The sequence below is a fragment of the Dreissena polymorpha genome, chromosome 1 (genome assembly GCF_020536995.1).
Source record: "Dreissena polymorpha isolate Duluth1 chromosome 1, UMN_Dpol_1.0, whole genome shotgun sequence".
Classification (NCBI taxonomy): Eukaryota; Metazoa; Mollusca; class Bivalvia; order Myida; family Dreissenidae; genus Dreissena; species Dreissena polymorpha.
Window position 1 is genome coordinate 61700163 of NC_068355.1, and position 18377 is coordinate 61718539.

The following is an 18377-nucleotide window of genomic DNA, read 5'->3' on the forward strand; positions in this document are numbered from 1 at the left end:
GGGTGTGCTATTATATTTCTTGGATGCAGTTTATGCTTCCAAAGGACCACATTTTCAGATTATATTATGTTCTGGTGTCGTGAGGTCTATCTACCAGGGCTAGCGCTGTCCCAAAATTTCTTTGAGCCGACCAGCTGAGCTGCGCGAAAACTGGTTTTGAAATAATTATATACACATTTACTATCAACTTGTTTATATTCTTTTAATGACAACAAGGGCATATCACATATCATAATGTAACATACATTTTTCAATATACAAATAATTAGTATGGTACTTGTCAAAGTACAAACATAAGTTATTTTATAGATGAACATTTAATAGGGGTGTCGATTGTTCCAAATTTGAAATCCTGAAAATTAGGCCGGGGGTCTTGGAACCGCAGCCGCAGGAATCCAACAGGAATAAAGGGCAGATCCACCAACCCATCCATAGCCTTTACTAATTGTTCTTTTTTATAGTCTTTCCAATTGTATTTTCAGGTGAATACAATTTAAAATATTATAAACCACACCGTCCGTATCACCGCATGTGCATTCGTCATTCTATTTCTTCTATAAAGAACTTCGAAAATAAATTATAATCGACGAAAAATAATTACTGTATCCGAAAACGACAGTCCGAAAAATTGTACGCGTTTGCCACATTAATTAAAATGTGCATATCGTTTGACTGCAGACATTGCAAAACCTAGCAAATATACAATTTGGTTGCCATATTGCTTTACAATAGCATTTTTGTGGGTAAAAAACAACTTAATTATCACCTTTTAATTTCAAACGATAATTGGCAAAAAGGTGTAACATCGTCGAAATAGAACTAATTATTTAATTATCATCCTTAAATTCAGATCGATAGTCGGGAGAAAGGTGTTAAGTAATCAGCTTAGAAATAATTTATTTATTGGTACGCTTCTTTTTATTTGCTAATCTTTAAATACGACGTTTGCCATCGGCCGCTATATTGTTGGCAGACGACAAGATCAACTGACTGTTTATTCCAAGTGTACAGTGTCTGCGCATGAATGACCCAATATCATGTGTGAGCAAACTCATTGCTGATTGGCCAGCTACCACGTGCGCTTCAATAACAAAAATGATATGCGGATAACGTAGGCAAGTTTGACAAGTTTATTGACCGTCGCCGAAAAATACGCGGTCCGATTTTTTTCAAATTTCGGGCTCAAAAAAGATTAGGACCGGCGGCAAAAAATTAGGTAGGGTCGGGCCACCGGAAACAAACAATAATTTTTGTTACGCCTTACATGGAATTGTTTGAAGCTTTCAACAAACTATTAGCCTGGTTGACCTTTTGAGTTGCCTTGGCCAAAATCTACTGGCCCTGTGCTAATTTGCAACTACTCATTTATATAGATGATTCTTAGAGATCACATGTATCAGTATAGTACTATCAGTCCATGTTACCTTTCTAAATGTATGATACCCCCACTGTAGGGAGTCTTTTTCTTGAGATTGGTTGCTTTGTCAGTGTGTCTGTAAAAGTTAGGAGAGCAAACTAATTTAATATTTCTCAAGCTATGAAATTGAGACTTAAAATATGTCCATGATCAACATATATCTGAGTTTTTTGCACCTGAACGTAGCTTACACATCCGGGATGACCGTTTGCCCACATGCAATAAGCCCAGTTTTCCACGAGCGTTTCTCATATGTTTTTAGGCTTCGTGATGATGTGACAGTGTGTAAGATCATTGATGATATTGTTGTGTACCTGGAGGAGCGTGCCACATCTGAGGAGATCTGCAGGGCCTACCTGCGCAAAGTGGAGAGCTGCTACTATAAGGTATGTACATCAAGTATGATAGAATGTGCGATATATTAACATGTATTTATATTCCTTTGGGTTGTTGAAATTAGCACTACCTTTAAAGTCCCTGTTGAAATGATATTCCTGTCAGATGACATAAATTTATGAAAGGGGCCTTTTCACAGATTTTTGTTGATAAATGTGAACATTGGATCTTAAAACCATCAGTACAAAAAACCAAGAATAAAATTAAAGAAAGAAAAAGAAGTAACCATCATCTGGGCTCGACTACTAACATGGAGTAAAAGTCTATTGCTTAGACCACCCGGCGATCCGTGCTCACACAGTGAGCGATGTATTTTCTACTTTACATAAGCAATGCTCGTAGTATCACAAAATATAATGACAACAACAGAACTCTCCAAATTATTCAATCATTTCGCCTTGCAACGCGTTAAAATTTTCAGGTTTTTATGTCCCCCACTACAGTAGTGGGGGACATATTGTTTTTGCCCTGTCTGTTGATTGGTTGGTCTGTTGGTTTGCGCCAACTTTAACATTTGCAATATCTTTTGCAATATTGAAGATAGCAACTTGTTATTTGGCATGCATATGTATCTCATGGAGCTGCACATTTTGAGTGGTGAAAGGTCAAGGTCATCCTTCAAGATCAAAGGTCAAATATATGGGTCAAAATCGCTCATTTAATGTACACTTTTGCAATATTTCAATATTCAAGATAGCAACTTGATATTTGGCATGCATTTGTATCTCATGGAGCTGCACATTTTGAGTGGTGAAAAGTCAAGGTCAAGGCCATCCTTCAAAATCAGAGGTCAAATATATGTGGCCGAAATTGCTCATTTTATGAGTACTTTTGCAATATTGAAGATAGCAATTTGATATTTGGCATGCATGTGTATCTCGTGGAGCTGCACATTTTGAGTGGTGAAAGGTAAAGGTCAAGGTCATCCTTCAAGGTCAAATATATGGGTCAAAATTGCTCATGTAATGTCACTTCTGCAATATTGAAGCTAGCAATTTTATATTTGACATGCATGTGTATCTCATGGATCTGCACATTTTGACTGGTGAAGGGTCAAGGTCATCCTTCAAGGTCAAACGTCATATACGGGGACATAGTGTTTCACAAACACATCTTGTTAAATCGTCAAAAGATGCATATAATGGATATTTTAGAGCATGGTAAATGTTCAGTATTACTGTTTCCTCACAAATATCATAACTACTACGAAAATGTGCGAATCTGAAACATGTTTTTTAAATTTTGTCAATTAATCAAAACCTGAAAAGGACCCTTAAGCTTATCTCTGCTTCTTTCTACAATCCAACAGTAATAGATGGTTTATGGTTAAAGTATAATCTCACATGATATTCACAAATTACATGAATGCCATGAACTATGCAGTTCCTTCATCCCACTTTTCAGCCAATGTAACAAGTCCCTGATTTCTTTTTCATCATATATTTGAGCTTGTTCTGGGATATTGTGTTAAATGCATGTGCTGTCCGCACAGGCTAATCTGGGCCAACACTTACCCCTTTACTAGATTTCGTTTTAGAAGAGACTTCCTATAAACAAAAAATGCAATATACCTGAGCCAAAAGTTTAGTCCCTGATTAGCCCGTGCAGACTGCGCATTCTTATATGGGACAACATTATAAGCACATTCGCTAAACCCCATTTTCTAAGAGAAAGGCTGAATTATACACAGCTAAAATTACAATATCCTGACATACAAAATACCAAGAATCTTACCATTTCTCTATCCTCAAACAGTCAGGTGACTGCAACGAGACCCAGATGGACTTCCTGTGCAAGTACATCTACACAAAAGACGTCACAGACCGCCTGCGCACGCGTGCAATCCTGTGCCACATCTACCACCACGCGCTGCACGATCGCTGGTTCCAGGCCCGAGACCTGATGCTCATGTCCCACCTGCAGGACACCATCCAACACTCAGATGTGCCCACCCAGGTCTGAGCGCAGGCTTTCTCATGTGTTAGATATCTTGTTCATATGTGAATTTCTTTCTTATGAATGTCATGTTTGGTATAATTATGAACCAATGCTAAAGCGGATGTATAAGCTTGTTATTAGTCCCTTACCGGTTTCACCGGAGGGGACTAATGGTTTTCACTCCGTCAGTCAGTCAGTCAGTCTGTCACACTTTTCTGGATCCTGCGATAACTTTTAAGCTTTTTTAATTTTTTTTCACGAAACTTTAAACATGGATAGATGGCATTATGGACATTATGCACGTCATTTCATTTTGCTCCTACGTCAAAAATTCTGGTTGCTATGGCAACAAATAGCCTAGAAATACTGCTGAAAATGGTGGTTTTCTGGATCCTGCGATAACTTTGAAAATTTTATTATTTTTTCATGAAACTTGAAACATGGATTGATGGCAATATGGACATCATGCACGTAATTTCATTTTGTTCCTACATCAAAAATTCTGGTTGCTATGACAACAAATATTTTTAAAAATCTGTAAAATCTGAAAATGGTGGAATTTCTGACAATGGTGGAGCCGGTAGGGGACTTATATTGCTTGGCAATAGTCTTGTTGTATTATGGACTAATTGGCCTCTTCTAATATATAAAACACTTCAATTTCTCACTTCATTTTTAGATCTCTTTCATATTTAGCATGTAGGTGCCTTGCATGGGCCACTACCTTTTGATGAGGTTTGAGGTCACTGGGGTCAAGGTCACCGAGGCTAATAAAAGATTTTTTAGGTGGTTATTAACACATAGATTGACAAAGCGCATCATCAGGGAGCATCCATCAGTTCCACTGATATTCTTGTTTTTTCAAGGCCTAAGGCTTATTGAAACGCTCATTAGTCCGTTTCTTGGGTAGAGAAAGTTTTTTGTTGTCTTTTTGTGGAGATGTTGGGGAATGCTCCCAAAGATGGGATCGAACCCATGATCTCCTGGTCGCTAGGCTTGCATCAAATCATTTATGCCATTTGGACCTATACAATAATCTTCTCCTGTCCAGATCCTGTACAATCGGACAATGGTTCAGCTGGGCCTGTGTTCATTCAGACAGGGCATGACTAAGGACGCTCACAACGCCCTTGTGGACATCCAGAGTGGAGGCAGGGCCAAGGAGCTTCTGGCTCAGGTACGTCATTGGTCTAGCACTAGAAGAATTTTCAGCAATTTAAATTTTTGATTTACTGCCATGATTTTAGGGAGATATAGAATATTTGTAGTTATTTTGCTGGTCAATTCAGCAGTTGAAAAATTGGACTTAAAACATGTGTTAAAGTGTTTTACCAGATTAGAGGACTTCACAGGCTAATCTGGGATGACACTGTGTGCACATTCATTAAGCCTGGTTTTCCGACAACTTGTCTTTGTATTTCAAAGGGTCTGCTGTAAGAATTGGACCCATTTTGGCATAATGCGGTCCTTTTGTCTAATGGATATTCCCTCCTATATTTCTCAGGGTCTGCTGTTACAAAGGCAGCATGAGAGGACCCCTGAGCAGGAGAAGATTGAGAAGCGGCGTCTGTTGCCGTACCACATGCACATTAACCTGGAGCTCCTTGAGTGCGTCTACCTGGTGTCGGCCATGCTGATGGAGATTCCCTACATGGCAGGTCTGACAGGGCAGTGTTGTTATGCCCCCGGTAGGGTGGCATATAGCAGTTGAACTGTCCATCAGTCAGTGTGTCTGTCTGTCTGTCCGAAATAAAACTTTAACATTGGCTATAACTTTTTTTATATTAAAGATAGCACATTGATATTTGGCATGCATGTGTATCTCATGGAGCTGCACATTTTGAGTGGTAACATTTCAAGGTGAACATCATCCTTCAAGGTCTAGAGTCGAAAAAACAAAGTCAAGGGAAGTAATAAGCTTTAAATGGACAAAGTTTTCTGACCTGCCCACGTATATATTTTTGTTAAATTAAACAAAAGCGGCGCAGTAGGTGCCATTGTGTTTCTGACAAACACATTGTGGTAAAAGGTCAAGGTCATCCTTTACAGTCTACGGTAAAAAATACAGATTTAAGGGAAGTTATAAGCTTTAAAAAGGGAGAAAATTATTCAGTATTGAACATAGCCACATTATATATTTGGCATGCATGTGTATCTCATGGAGCTGCACATTTTGAGTGGTGAATCTACAGTCATTGTAGTGGCTTTTAATTATTTGATACTAAAAATAGACATTTGTTACAGACAATTATTTTCAAGGGAAGTAATTTATATAATTATATAGAGGATATTTGTTGGATTCGGTGGATTATCGATTTTAATTCACGAGTGATCAAAGAAAATAATTTTTTCACGAGTGGCGCAGCCACGAGTGAAAATATATATTTTATATGATCACGAGTGAATTTAAATCGATAATCCACCGAACCCAACAAATTTTCTTTTTATTTTATGCTTTTTTTTCACAGTTTATATACATTGTTAAAGAGTTTAACTAAAGAATTTCGTTGGGAAAATGACGTCATTTCGTAAAAAAAATGACGTCATTTAACATAAACAGTGAAAATTATCGATAATTTTCACTGATAATTTTCATTGTTTGAAACAGTGAAATTATCAGTTTTAATTCACTGATATTTCTCTATAAATCACTGGAAAGCATAAAATAAAAATCTCATATTGTATATTTCCTTACCAAGAATTGAAGTTCTTTTCACAGTTACTGTACAGATTTAATATTTTGATTATTTAGATTATTTTGATTATTTATTACCCAAATGATTGATTTGTTAAAGTTTTTTTTTTTATGATATAATTATAATTTCTTTGATGTTCATTACATACCTGTGGACTTATGTCCATAGATACATGATCAACTCTGGCTATGATCTCTTTTAAACCACAGGCCTTGGTTGTCAGTGATGTCTGACATGGTCATAATTGACTGTGAGAACCTCCCCCCCCCCCCCCCCCCCCCACCCCCGGTTGGATTTGACAAATTCAAGGGAAGACATAACCTTTAAAGGGAGATGATTTCTTTACCTGCCAAATGATAAATAGAAATTTTATTTCAATGCGGCACAGTAGGGGGCATTGTGTTTCTGACAAACACATCTCTTGTTTTTTCAGTGTTTTTTTCCTTATAAGGGCCAATATTCATTGACCAATTCTGAGACAGAAGAATAAATTATAGACTAAGTAAACTAAAGTTTATTGCAGACAGGGTAGCTCCAGACCAGCCTGCCACCTACCTATGGCATAATACCCATTTTCACATGATGTGCTTTGAGACAATCAGACTATATATATTTGTGAAGTGTTGTCCGAGAATACCTTGTGCAGTCCTCTCGGATTGAGACAACGCTTTTTTATAAACTGGATTTTTATGCACCCAGATCCAATGATCAGGGGTATATTGTTTTTAGCCTGTCTGTCATTGTATGTGTCACAAAACTTTAACCTTGGTCATAACTTGCAATATTGATGATAGCAACTTGATATTTCGAATGCATGTGTATCTCATGTAGCTGCACATTTTGAGTGGTGAAAGGTCAATGTCATACTTCAAGGTCAAAGGTTAAAAAAGCAGCAAAAAAAGCGGGGCATTAGTAGTCGGGGATCTTGCTCGATTGGGAAAGTTGGGGAATCCCCTTTCTACTTGCCCGATCGGGAAATTTTGATTGAAAAATTGCCCGATCAGGCAAGAAAACAGCAATCTTTCATATACCTTGGCAAGGCGTGTCCGGGCATCACACAACTCATCCAAGGAACAACTTAAGTAACTGAATCCAATCTTAAAACAATTATCTTAAATTTGACCGAAGTGATTTAAAAAAAATGTCGTTCTTCAAAAATTCAAGCCCAAAGTTGAGCAACTTTTATCATCTATCAACATTTTCCCCACTTGCCTGTTGTGAACACAAACTTGCCAGAAGGAGCAAGTCGTTGAGGTTACATTATTTAATCACTTGCCCGTTTTGAATTTGAATTTACTGAGCGAGCAATAGAATGCGCTCTGTTTTCCATGTGGATTGGTGTATAGTGTTCAGACATGACAGAAAACATTCAAAAATCACATTGAACAAATTAATTCAATCTTAAAATAATTATCTGACATTTCACCTTCGCCATTTTCTTAAAGCGCCATTGTTTTTATGATTTTCAAACTCAAAGTTGAACGATTTAAATATTTATTAACATTTTGTGCGCTTGCCTGTTTTGGAATCAAACTTGCCAGAAGGAGCAAGCTGCCCAAAATACACTCTTATACATATATCTTATTACTTTCCCGTTTTGAAAATTACTTTCCTGAAGGAGCAACTTTGTGAGAATATGAATATGAATTGCCTTCATATAAAGAAGTTATGCCTTCATATAATGGAAGATTATCTGTGTATAATACATTTGTATCTGTATATTTGTACATTTTTTCTATATGTAAGAAAATTATATCTTTATATATTAATGCTTTATATGTATATATTCAAGTTATGTATTTATATATTGTGATTATGCATATATATAATGGTTACAGGCATTCATGCACAGTCAGATTGACGTAATATCACAAGTTTTGGTCGTATAAGACAGTCAAGGTGTTCCATAGTCACACTCAACTCTCGACATCAAAACAGTTTGTGTGTGATCCTTTATGTTTATAAGATTGCCAGCACCAGAGTACTTAAAGGCTGTATTTTAGCTCACCTGATTGCTCAGGTGAGCTTTTGTGACCGGTCTTTGTCCATCGTCCGTCCGTCCATCGTCCGTCCATCCACATTTTTTGTAAATACTCTAGAGGCCTCATTTATTGTCCGATCTTCATGAAACAAAGTCAGAAGCTTTGTCCTCATGAAATCTCGGTCTAGTTCGAAACTGGGTCGTGCTGGGTCAAAAACTAGGTCACTAGGTCCAAAAAAGAGAAAAAACTTGTTAATACTGTTGAAGACACATTTCATGCCCAATCTTCATGTAACTTTGTTCAAATGTTTGTCTTAATGATATGTTGGTTGAGTTCAAAAGTGGTTCCGGTCCGTTGAAAAACATGGCCGCCAGTGGGCGGAGCAGTTTTCCTTATTTGGCTATAGAGAAACCTTGTAAACACTCTGGAAGTCACAATTATTGCCCAATCAACATGAAAGTTGGTCAAAACATTGATATCTTGGACGAGATTGAAAATGGTCCAAATCGGTAAAAAAAACATGGCTGCCAGTGGGCGAGGCATTTTTCTCTGTATGTATATAGTGAAAACATGTGAACACTCTAGAAGTCACAATTTTGGCCCAATTTTCATGAAATTTGGTCAGAACATTTGTTTCCTTGATACAAGAGTTGAGTTCAAAAATGGTTCCGGTCAGTTGAATAACATGGCTGCCGGGGCGGTGGGGGGGGGGGGGGGGCAGTTTTCTTATATTTATATAGTAAAAAAGCTTTTGAACACTCTAGAAGTTTCATTATTTGTATATATCTCAGATGAGTTTGCAAATGGTCCCAATCGGTCAAAAAACACATGGTATGCATGTGTATATGGACAAGGCTTTTCCATACGCACACAAATGTTTACCCCTGTGACCTTGAACTTAGGGTCTGCGTTGAGGTTTCGAAATCTGCGTTTAGGTTTTGAAAAATGTTCATAACTTCTATGTCCCTTGAAATATAACCTTCATATTTGGTATGCATGTGTATATGGACAAGGCCTTTCCATACGCACAAAATTTTTGACCCCTTTGACCTTGACCTTGAACATAGGGTCCGCGTTTAGGTTTTGAAAATCTGCGTTTAGGTTTTGAAAAATGCTCATAACTTCTATGTCCCTTGAGATATAACCTTCATATTTGGTATGCATGTGTATATGGACAAGGCCTTTCCATACGAACACAAATTTTGACCCCTGTGACCTTGACCTTGAACTTAGGGTGCGCGTTTAGGTTTTGAAATCTGCGTTTAGGTTTCGAAAAATGCTCATAACTTCTATCAAGCGTTTATAGGGGGCATAAGTCATCCTCTGGTGACAGCTCTTGTTCAATCAATATTTCCCAATCAGGCAAGGCAAAAGGGGATACCCCAACTTTCCCAATCAGGCAAGATCCCCGACTGATTAGCGGGCATTGTGTTTCTGACAAACACATCTCTCGTTGTTAAGAAGAGACTTCCTTTAAACAAAAAAATACATAAAAGTGGAATTTGTTGTCCCTGATTAGCACAGGTTAATCAAGGACAACAATTTACGCTCATGCATTAAGTCCCAATGTCATGTAGAAAGTCTTGTGTTTAAAAAAAAGGGTTGGATTTGAAGACTTTAAAACTTTAATCTTATAGAAAAGGTCTTTTATTAAATGTGATTTTCTAAGGGACTGCAAATGCGTCAAAATGCATATGTGACTGGTAAAGGGCTAAGTTGGTTTTTAACCAAAACCCTATTTGGGGCAACTGGGCTCAATGCATCTGCATAAATGTGTCCTACCATATGAGCAATGACACTTTCTGCCTTGACTGGAGTTTTAGCTAAGAAGAGACTTTTGATGATAAATTAAATGATAATGAATTTCTGTTTTAGCCCACGAGATGGATGTTCGCCGTCGCATGATCAGCAAGAATTTCCACCACGTGTTGCGTATGAGTGAGCGCCAGACTCTGACAGGGCCACCAGAGAGCATGCGTGAGCACATTGTGGCCGCATCCAAGGCCATGAAGACTGGGGACTGGAAGGCCTGCAAGACCTACATCATCAACGAGAAGATGAATGCCAAGGTAGGGGAAAAAACGGGGCTTAATGCATGTGTGTGCAGTGTCATCCCATATTAGCCTGTGCATTCCAAAACAGGCTAATCAGGGACAACACTTTCAGTGTTTGTTTTTTTGTTCAAATTCGGAGCTTGTATACTGCCCCATTCGCCTAGTCGTGTTTTAACTCTTCTGTTTTCCAAGGTATTGTCATAGCCAGCTCGTTGTGTCCGCTGTCCGTGTCAAGGTTTGTTAAGGTTTTGAACATTGGCTCTAAAATCAAAGTGCTTCAACCTACAACTTTGAAACTTCATATGTAGATGCACCTTGATGAGTTCTACAAGCCACACCCATTTTGGGGTCAGAAGGTCAAAGGTCAAGGTCACTGTGACCTCTAAAAAAATAAAAAAATGTCAAGCTTTCATTTATTCAAAACCGCAGCCGAGCGTGGCACCCATTATGCGGTGCTCTTGTTAAGTCTAGGCGGGAAGTGTCATTCCTGATTAGCCTGTTTTGGACTACACAGGCTATTCTGGAATGCCTCTTTATGCACATGCAACAAGCCCTGTTTTCCAAAAGATCAGCTCATTCAGTAAAAATGTTACCCTTTTTATTTTACCTCTGTGAATATTTTAAAGCCTTTTAAATATAGGGATATCAAAATCAACAAATATTTTGTAAAATATTTTGAAAAATGAAATTTGCACATAAAAAATAAAATAAAATAAAAAATGTTCAGTGTTAAAAATAGTGAATGCCAGATTGGCTTTGGGAAGCTTATGACAACAAAGTCTTGCTACCGATGCTGCCTGAAGCCAACCTTGCATTTGCCTGTATATGTTCTGATATCGTTGCCGGAAATTAACTTGGAATATATTGTCGCACAAAATATAAAAATAGCATTTTGTATCTTGTTAAATTTATGTTACCAGACCACATATTGTGTTTAATTTTTGGCGATTGCTATGAGGAACACTGATTTTTTATGGGTTAACTTTATTGTACTAAGTATTTGTTTATTTTGAGTGTTTATTCAAGTTTATAAGCTTTTGGCTTATTAAGACAGTGTTGATTCTGTTTTCCTGGGAAGAAACATTACTTGGTGTATTCTTGGCAAAAATCAGAAGAATTGTCAAAAAATGGGAAATGGAATACGGTACCTCCTGATGTCTTGGTGGGCATTGTATCCATTACACCACTACCACTTAGAGCTTTGTTTTTGAGATATTAGCGTTGTCAGTGAAGAACCTTAAAGGGGCCTTTTCACAGATTTTGGCATTTTTTTAACTTATTCATTTAATGCTTTATATTGATAAATGTAAACATTAGTTCATAAAAGCTCCAGTAAAAAATCAAGAAAAAAATTAAAAAAGGAAAAGAACATTGCCTGAAGCAGGTTTCGTACCAGTGACCCCTGGAGTCCTGCCAGAGTCCTGAAGTAAAAACGCTTTAGCCTACTGAGCTATTCCGCCGAGTACACATTCTTGACGTTATTTATACCTTATATAAGCAATCTTCGTAGTTTCACAAAATTAAACGACAAAAACAGAACTCTCCAAATTATTCAATCGTTTCGCGTTGCAACGCTTTATAATTTTTAGGTTTTAAAATCGTCAAAAGATGCATATAATGGCTATATTAGAGCATGGTTAATGTTCAGTATTACTGTTTCCTCACAAATATCATAACTAAAACGAAAACTTACGAATCTGAAACAACTTTTTTCAATTTTGTCAATATACCAAAGCGTGAAAAGATCCCTTTAAGCTGATCTTTCACTTTCATTAATAGTAATATAGTTGAAACTATTTGATTGAATTCATGTATGTGTATAAATATTGTTTTGATGGTGAAATGAAAATGTTCGTATGAAAATTCAGCTTAAATAAATAAATAATTTTCATATAGATTTACTTAGTAAGTAAGCTTAACCCTTCCCATCCCAGAAATTAATGTGAACATGACTGTATGCAATCAGCATCAAACTAGAAAAGCCTGTGAGTTACTTACAAGTTGTTGAGGTTTTATGCTGTTTGCTGCGCATCAATGTCAAGGGGTTAAAATGAAGCCTTTAACAGTTTAATTTATTGAGAAAATCTCTTATTTTATATGATTTTCTAAGGGACTACAATTTGTTTAAAATGTCTATATGGGTGGTAAAGGGTTAAATACTAACAAAACAATTTAACACTTGTTTAGTGAAAAACAGGGCAAAATGCATATGCGTAAAATGTCGCCTCAGATTAGTATGTGCAGTTTGCTTTAATGGTGATTTTTGCATAGATTTACCAAATTATTTTGCACAGATCTACCTAGCAAATGAGCTTAAATACTACTATAACTATTGTCCTGCATTTTTCCGGATTAGGTGTGGGACCTGTTCCAAGACAAGGACCAGGTGCGCGACATGATTGTGTCAAAGATTCAGGAGGAGAGCCTGCGCACTTACCTGTTCACGTACAGCAGTGTGTATGACACCCTCTCCCTGGTCACCCTCGCCCACATGTTTGAGCTCGACGTCTACAAGGTGCACTCCATCATCAGCAAGATGGTCATCAATGAGGAGCTCATGGTGAGTTACTTATGTAACTCACGGGTTTATCAACAACAACAAGATTTGTTCTCTTTCTAATCGGGGGTTCTTTAATGAGTAACAGAATATCGATCAGTGATTCTTTTCCAGATTGGTATTGGTAACTGAAAAGAATACAAACTAATATATAGTATTACATAATATACATTACATGAATGCTGTAATAATAACTTATATATTAATAATAATAATAGACATTACATTCTAGTTGCCGACTATCATTAAAACCAACAAAGCATCTGAAATCAATACGAACATATAAAACAAGATAAGACATGACAAAACATATACAATGACATTACATAACCTTGTACACATAAAATACATGGACCTTACCAATTTAGGGAATCGATTTGGGGAATCGAATACCTCTCACAGTCTCTCAATCACGACTTTTTTAGTTGTGCGTTTGCTGCAAATTAATATACATGCAAATATTATTAAGTGTCATTTAGTATAACTTGTTTTTAAGTAAAAGATAAGACAAATGTACCACTGAGCTGTTATTTCCGAAGTCGCGAAAACATGTGATGCTTAACATCTAAATACTTTAAATCATTATAGAAATACAAAACCATATGAATGCAGTTCACTACAAACATCAATCCACAAAATACTATACCTCGAAACCAAATGCTACGATGTATTAAACAAATACATTGACTCTGCACTCTGAACAAGTCTTGCGTGTTTAAACTTTTCTCTCAACTGCCAGAAATGACCACGTGACCAATTTATGCGAGACAACGAAAGTAAAATAAACCAAAAGATAAAGGTTACAAATCAACATTAAACATTGGTAAAATAACCACAGGGCTACATTAATACTTCCCCTGCTCTGTAAATGACGTCCCGTCATTTCAGTGTCATCACAATTAAATGTCAACGTAAGTCAAGTCACTTACAATAAAAAATATATACAACTATTGATAATTAAAGTACAACTACAACTTCCTACTCCAATAACTAACTTCAAAGTAATAAAAATTATTTCTCCAATACAATTATACAACTACTACAGCAGTATGCATTAATACTCCCCAAAACATTTTCATAAAGTACTATGACAGTACTTGTTTCACTTTAATGTGTTATAACATTATTTGTTTCAAATTGAACAATCCTCCCTGCCAACTAAAATGTGTTCTCACATTTCTGATGTATGCTAAAATGATGTTAACTATTTAATGGATAAAAAACCACAGCAATATATACAAGATGTTTATTAAAACAATAAAATTATTTATTTCATAATTGCTCCAACAACACTGTGAGCAATTGTACTGTCCATATTATCTAAAATACCATAATTTAATAAAACAGTCAATGCCTGAAGTTAACTATCATATGGCCTGGCAACCATCTGCTTCATGTAGTAATCTTCAAATCTTACTGGTGGCTGACTTGCTCTTGATGATCTTCGTGGTACAGGTACCGGAACATTTCTCTGTACATCAACTTCTGTACTTCCTACCTCAGTAGTACTCGTATCTATGGTCTGATCTTCAACAGCTTCCGTATTTGAATGAATGGGTGCTTCAGTATCAGCATCAGTCCTGTTCTAAAGTAGTTGTTCAGCTTCTTGATGGACTTCTTCTGCCTCTACTTCTTCTTCCGCTACATCTTCCACCGGAGGATCTATCCTCTCTTCAACCTCTATCAAATCGATAGCTTCGGTTAAGGTAGAACTCACATCAACTTCATCATCAAGTGTAGGATCTTGGGCGTCCCCAATGTGTCTTGTAGAAACTACAAAATCTAATCCGTCTTCTTCCTCCTCTTCCTCTGTGATGTCACTTTTTTCTTGACTGAAATCATCAAATTATTTACTAATAACAACATCTATATCATTTACATCAATTTCACTTGTATCAGTACCATCCTGACTATCAATGAGAACTAACAAGTTTCTATGTACAGTCTTTTCTCTATCGGAACCCCTTTCTTTCACCTTAAATACTGGAATATCAACTCTAGGTTGATCAATTACAACATATGTTCCCTCTTCGAATTTATCTGCTATTTTGTGTTTGCCGTCAAAAGCCATTTTTCTAACTAGAACATTATCACCAACAGATACTTTTTACTGCTTTGGCTTTTTTATCATAATATTTCTTTTGTTTCTGTTTAGCTTTATTCACATGAATTTCTACAATTTGTTGTGTTGTTTTGATTCTTGATCTTAATTCTTTCATGTAGTCATAAGTGTCCTTGTTTGTATATTCTTCCCTTGATTTTTCAAATGTTATATCTATGGGTAGCTTTGGTTTTTGGCCAAACATTAACTCAAATGGTGAAAATCCAGTACTTTCATGAGGAATGCAGTTGTAAGCATAAACTAGTGGATTTACATATTTCTTCCAGTCATTCTTTTGTTCTTGAGCAAGCGTTCCTAGCATATCCAGAAGTGTCCTGTTGAACCTTTCTGGCCCAGCATTTCCTTGTGGATGATAAGGTGTAGTATGACTTTTGTTATTTTTCATAATTAGTTCTTTTATTAATTCGCTCTCAAAATTGGCTCCTTGATCTGAGTGCAATCTATTTGGAATACCGTAATGAATGATGAAATGATTATAAAAAGTTTCAGCCGTTGTTTTGGCGCTCTGATTCTTGGTAGGAATAGCAAGGTCATACTTTGTGTAGTGATCAGTTACAATAAGTATATTCCCAATGCCTCATTTTGCTTGTTCTAAACTTAAATAATCAAAGCATACAAGTTCAAGTGGGTAAGGTGTTGAAACATTTACAAGAGGAGCTCTGATGTTAATTAATGACTTTCTCCTCAAACACCTATCACATTTGTCAATCCATTCCTCTACATCTATTGATGATCCTGGCCAGAAAAACCTATCTCTAAGCAATTTTCAAGTTCTTTCTTTTCCTGGATGTTCAATGTTGTTATGCAATCCCATTAAAACTTCCTTTCTGTAACATTCAGGTAATACTAATTGTTCTTTTTCTCCTTCTATTTCATGCACTACTCTAAATAAAAATCATCTTTTAATTTTCAAGTTCTTAAATTGTTTTTTCATTGTTAAATCCTCTTTTGTCATAAATGATGTTAGTATTTTGTCGTCAATCACAGCTCTTCTCCATTTATCTATCACATTGTCACTTCTTTGCATTTGTCTTATCTCTCGCATTTCTTTTTGAGCAAGTGTCTGACCATGTTCCTCCAATGTATCTAAGATGTTGATATTGGCCATGGGTAGAACATGACAGAAATCAGCTATCTGAATACAGGAACATAATGGCTTTGATTACATCATTTTTTACTTTCACACTTTCTTCACTATTATGTTCAGTTTCTTGAATTTTTTCATGCGGATATCTGCTCATGCCATCTGCATCAGCATTATTTATGCCGGGTCTATAGGAAATGTCAAAGTCAAATTGACCTAGTGCTGCTACCCACCGTTGTCCAGTAGCATCTACTTTTGCATTAGACAATACATGTGTTAAATGGTTATTGTCAGTGATGACAGAAAAATGATTCAGAGTTAAATAATCTGCAACATTTTCTGTGACAGCCCATTTAAGTGCTAAAAATTCAAGTTTAAAAGCACTATAATTGCGCTCTGCTTTTGTCAATGATCGACTTGCATGGGCAATAACTCTTTTCTGGTCACCTTGAGTTTGGTACAACACTGCACCTAAAGCCTTGATGGATGCATCAGTGTGTAGCTCAAAAGGTTGTTTAAAGTCAGGGTATGCCAATATTGGCGGAGAACAAAGCTTTCAACTTGTTAAAAACTATTTCTTCATTCTCTGTCTATTTCCACTCAGGCATGTTCTTTTTTTTTGTAGATGTTAGTGGCAATAGATCAGACAAAGGTCTTGCCGTTTTACTGAAATCCTTTATAAAACGTCTAAAATAGCCAGCAAAGGCTAAAAAGGAACGAAGTTCATCAGCATTAGCTGGTGTTGGCCAATTTTTTACCTTTTCTATTTTTTCAGGGTCAGTTTCAATGCCCTTTTCACCCACAACATGTCCTAAGAACTTAACTTTTTGTTTAAAGAAGAAACATTTTTCAGCTGCAAGTTTTAAATTACAAGCTTTCAATCCAGACAACACAATGTCTTACCGTTAAAGATGACTTTGAAAAGTATCACTAAAAATTATTAAGTCATAAAGATAAATGACACAAATTTTCATATTTAGTCCTTTAAGACATTCTTCCATAAGACGTTGATACGTTGCTGGACTATTTGTCAAACCAAAAGGCATTTTGTTAAATTCAAAAAATCCTATTGAACCTACAGTAAAACCAGCTCTCTCTTTATGATGTTCTTCCACTTCTACTTGGTGATAACCAGACTTCATGTCAATGGTTGAAAAATATTTTGTTCCACTGATACAATCAAAAACTTCTTCAATACGAGGTAATGCGTACGAGTCTTTTACAGTCCTTTGATTAAGCATTCTATAATCAATACATAATCTGAGTTCATTTGATTTCTTTCGGACTGAAACAACATTGCTAGTCCACGGTGACCTCGATGGACGAATAATACCTCCAGCTAATAACTGTTCAATGTGTTGTTGTACTTCTTCAAGCATACATGGTGGTATTCTTCTATGTCTCTGTTTGAATGGTGTTTCATCAATAAGATCTATTCTGTGTTTGATTAAATTACACTGACCAATGTCAGTACTTGATGTTGAGAAAATATCCTTATGTTTCCTTAATAGTGCCTTTAATGTTTCTTTTTGAATTGCATCTAGTATGTTTTCATCAATATTCAACTTATCAAGTATTGTTTCATATTTATCTTCAGTTTGAATTCTGTGTAAAACATCATCTGTCACAGTAACAGGCTGAATTTCACAAAGAATAGCTTTTGGATTTAACACAACAGTATTTGTAGTCAAATTTGATAAATTTACTTCAACTTCCTGTGTATTCTTGTTCTTGTACTGTATAACAGTAGGAGTCACATCAACATATGATGGCAAACTGCTTAAAGTTGACTCCTGGTAGATAACAGTACTTTCAGGATAATCCATTTGTTTGTCAATAAATCCATTGACATTTATGGACTCATTTGGTTTTAAAAACACCTTCTGTGCTACTGCACTTCTAATCAATCCAATTCTGTTTTTATTTTTAGTAAGTTTTTTTTCATGTAAAACAATTGTTCTAAAACATAAAAACCATGGCGTAAACATTTTCGCCCTCTGAAGAAATTGTTCGCAAACATTTGACTTACATTCCTTCAACAATGCATTTAAAATATTTGTGCCTAAAATAACAGGCGTTCTTTCTGAAAATTTTGTATCAGGTGTTACCAATAACAAGCAAGTATGTGAAT

At 36.2% G+C, this 18377-nt stretch overlaps 1 protein-coding gene across 7 annotated transcripts in view; it reads left to right on the forward strand.

Moving 5' to 3' along the window:
• LOC127831590 (eukaryotic translation initiation factor 3 subunit C-like) overlaps nucleotides 1-18377 on the forward strand; it is a 99624-nt gene that overhangs the window by 61192 nt on the left and 20055 nt on the right. For all 7 annotated transcript variants that reach the window (XR_008026419.1, XR_008026420.1, XR_008026418.1 and 4 more), the window contains 6 exons: nucleotides 1680-1803; nucleotides 3569-3769; nucleotides 4803-4928; nucleotides 5256-5409; nucleotides 10305-10498; nucleotides 12840-13043. Coding sequence is in view for 4 of the 7 variants with exons in the window: in XM_052356584.1 (XP_052212544.1) it covers nucleotides 1680-1803; nucleotides 3569-3769; nucleotides 4803-4928; nucleotides 5256-5409; nucleotides 10305-10498; nucleotides 12840-13043 (1003 nt within the window). In the remaining 3 variants the exon portion in view is untranslated. The remainder of the gene's footprint in view (nucleotides 1-1679; nucleotides 1804-3568; nucleotides 3770-4802; nucleotides 4929-5255; nucleotides 5410-10304; nucleotides 10499-12839; nucleotides 13044-18377) is intronic.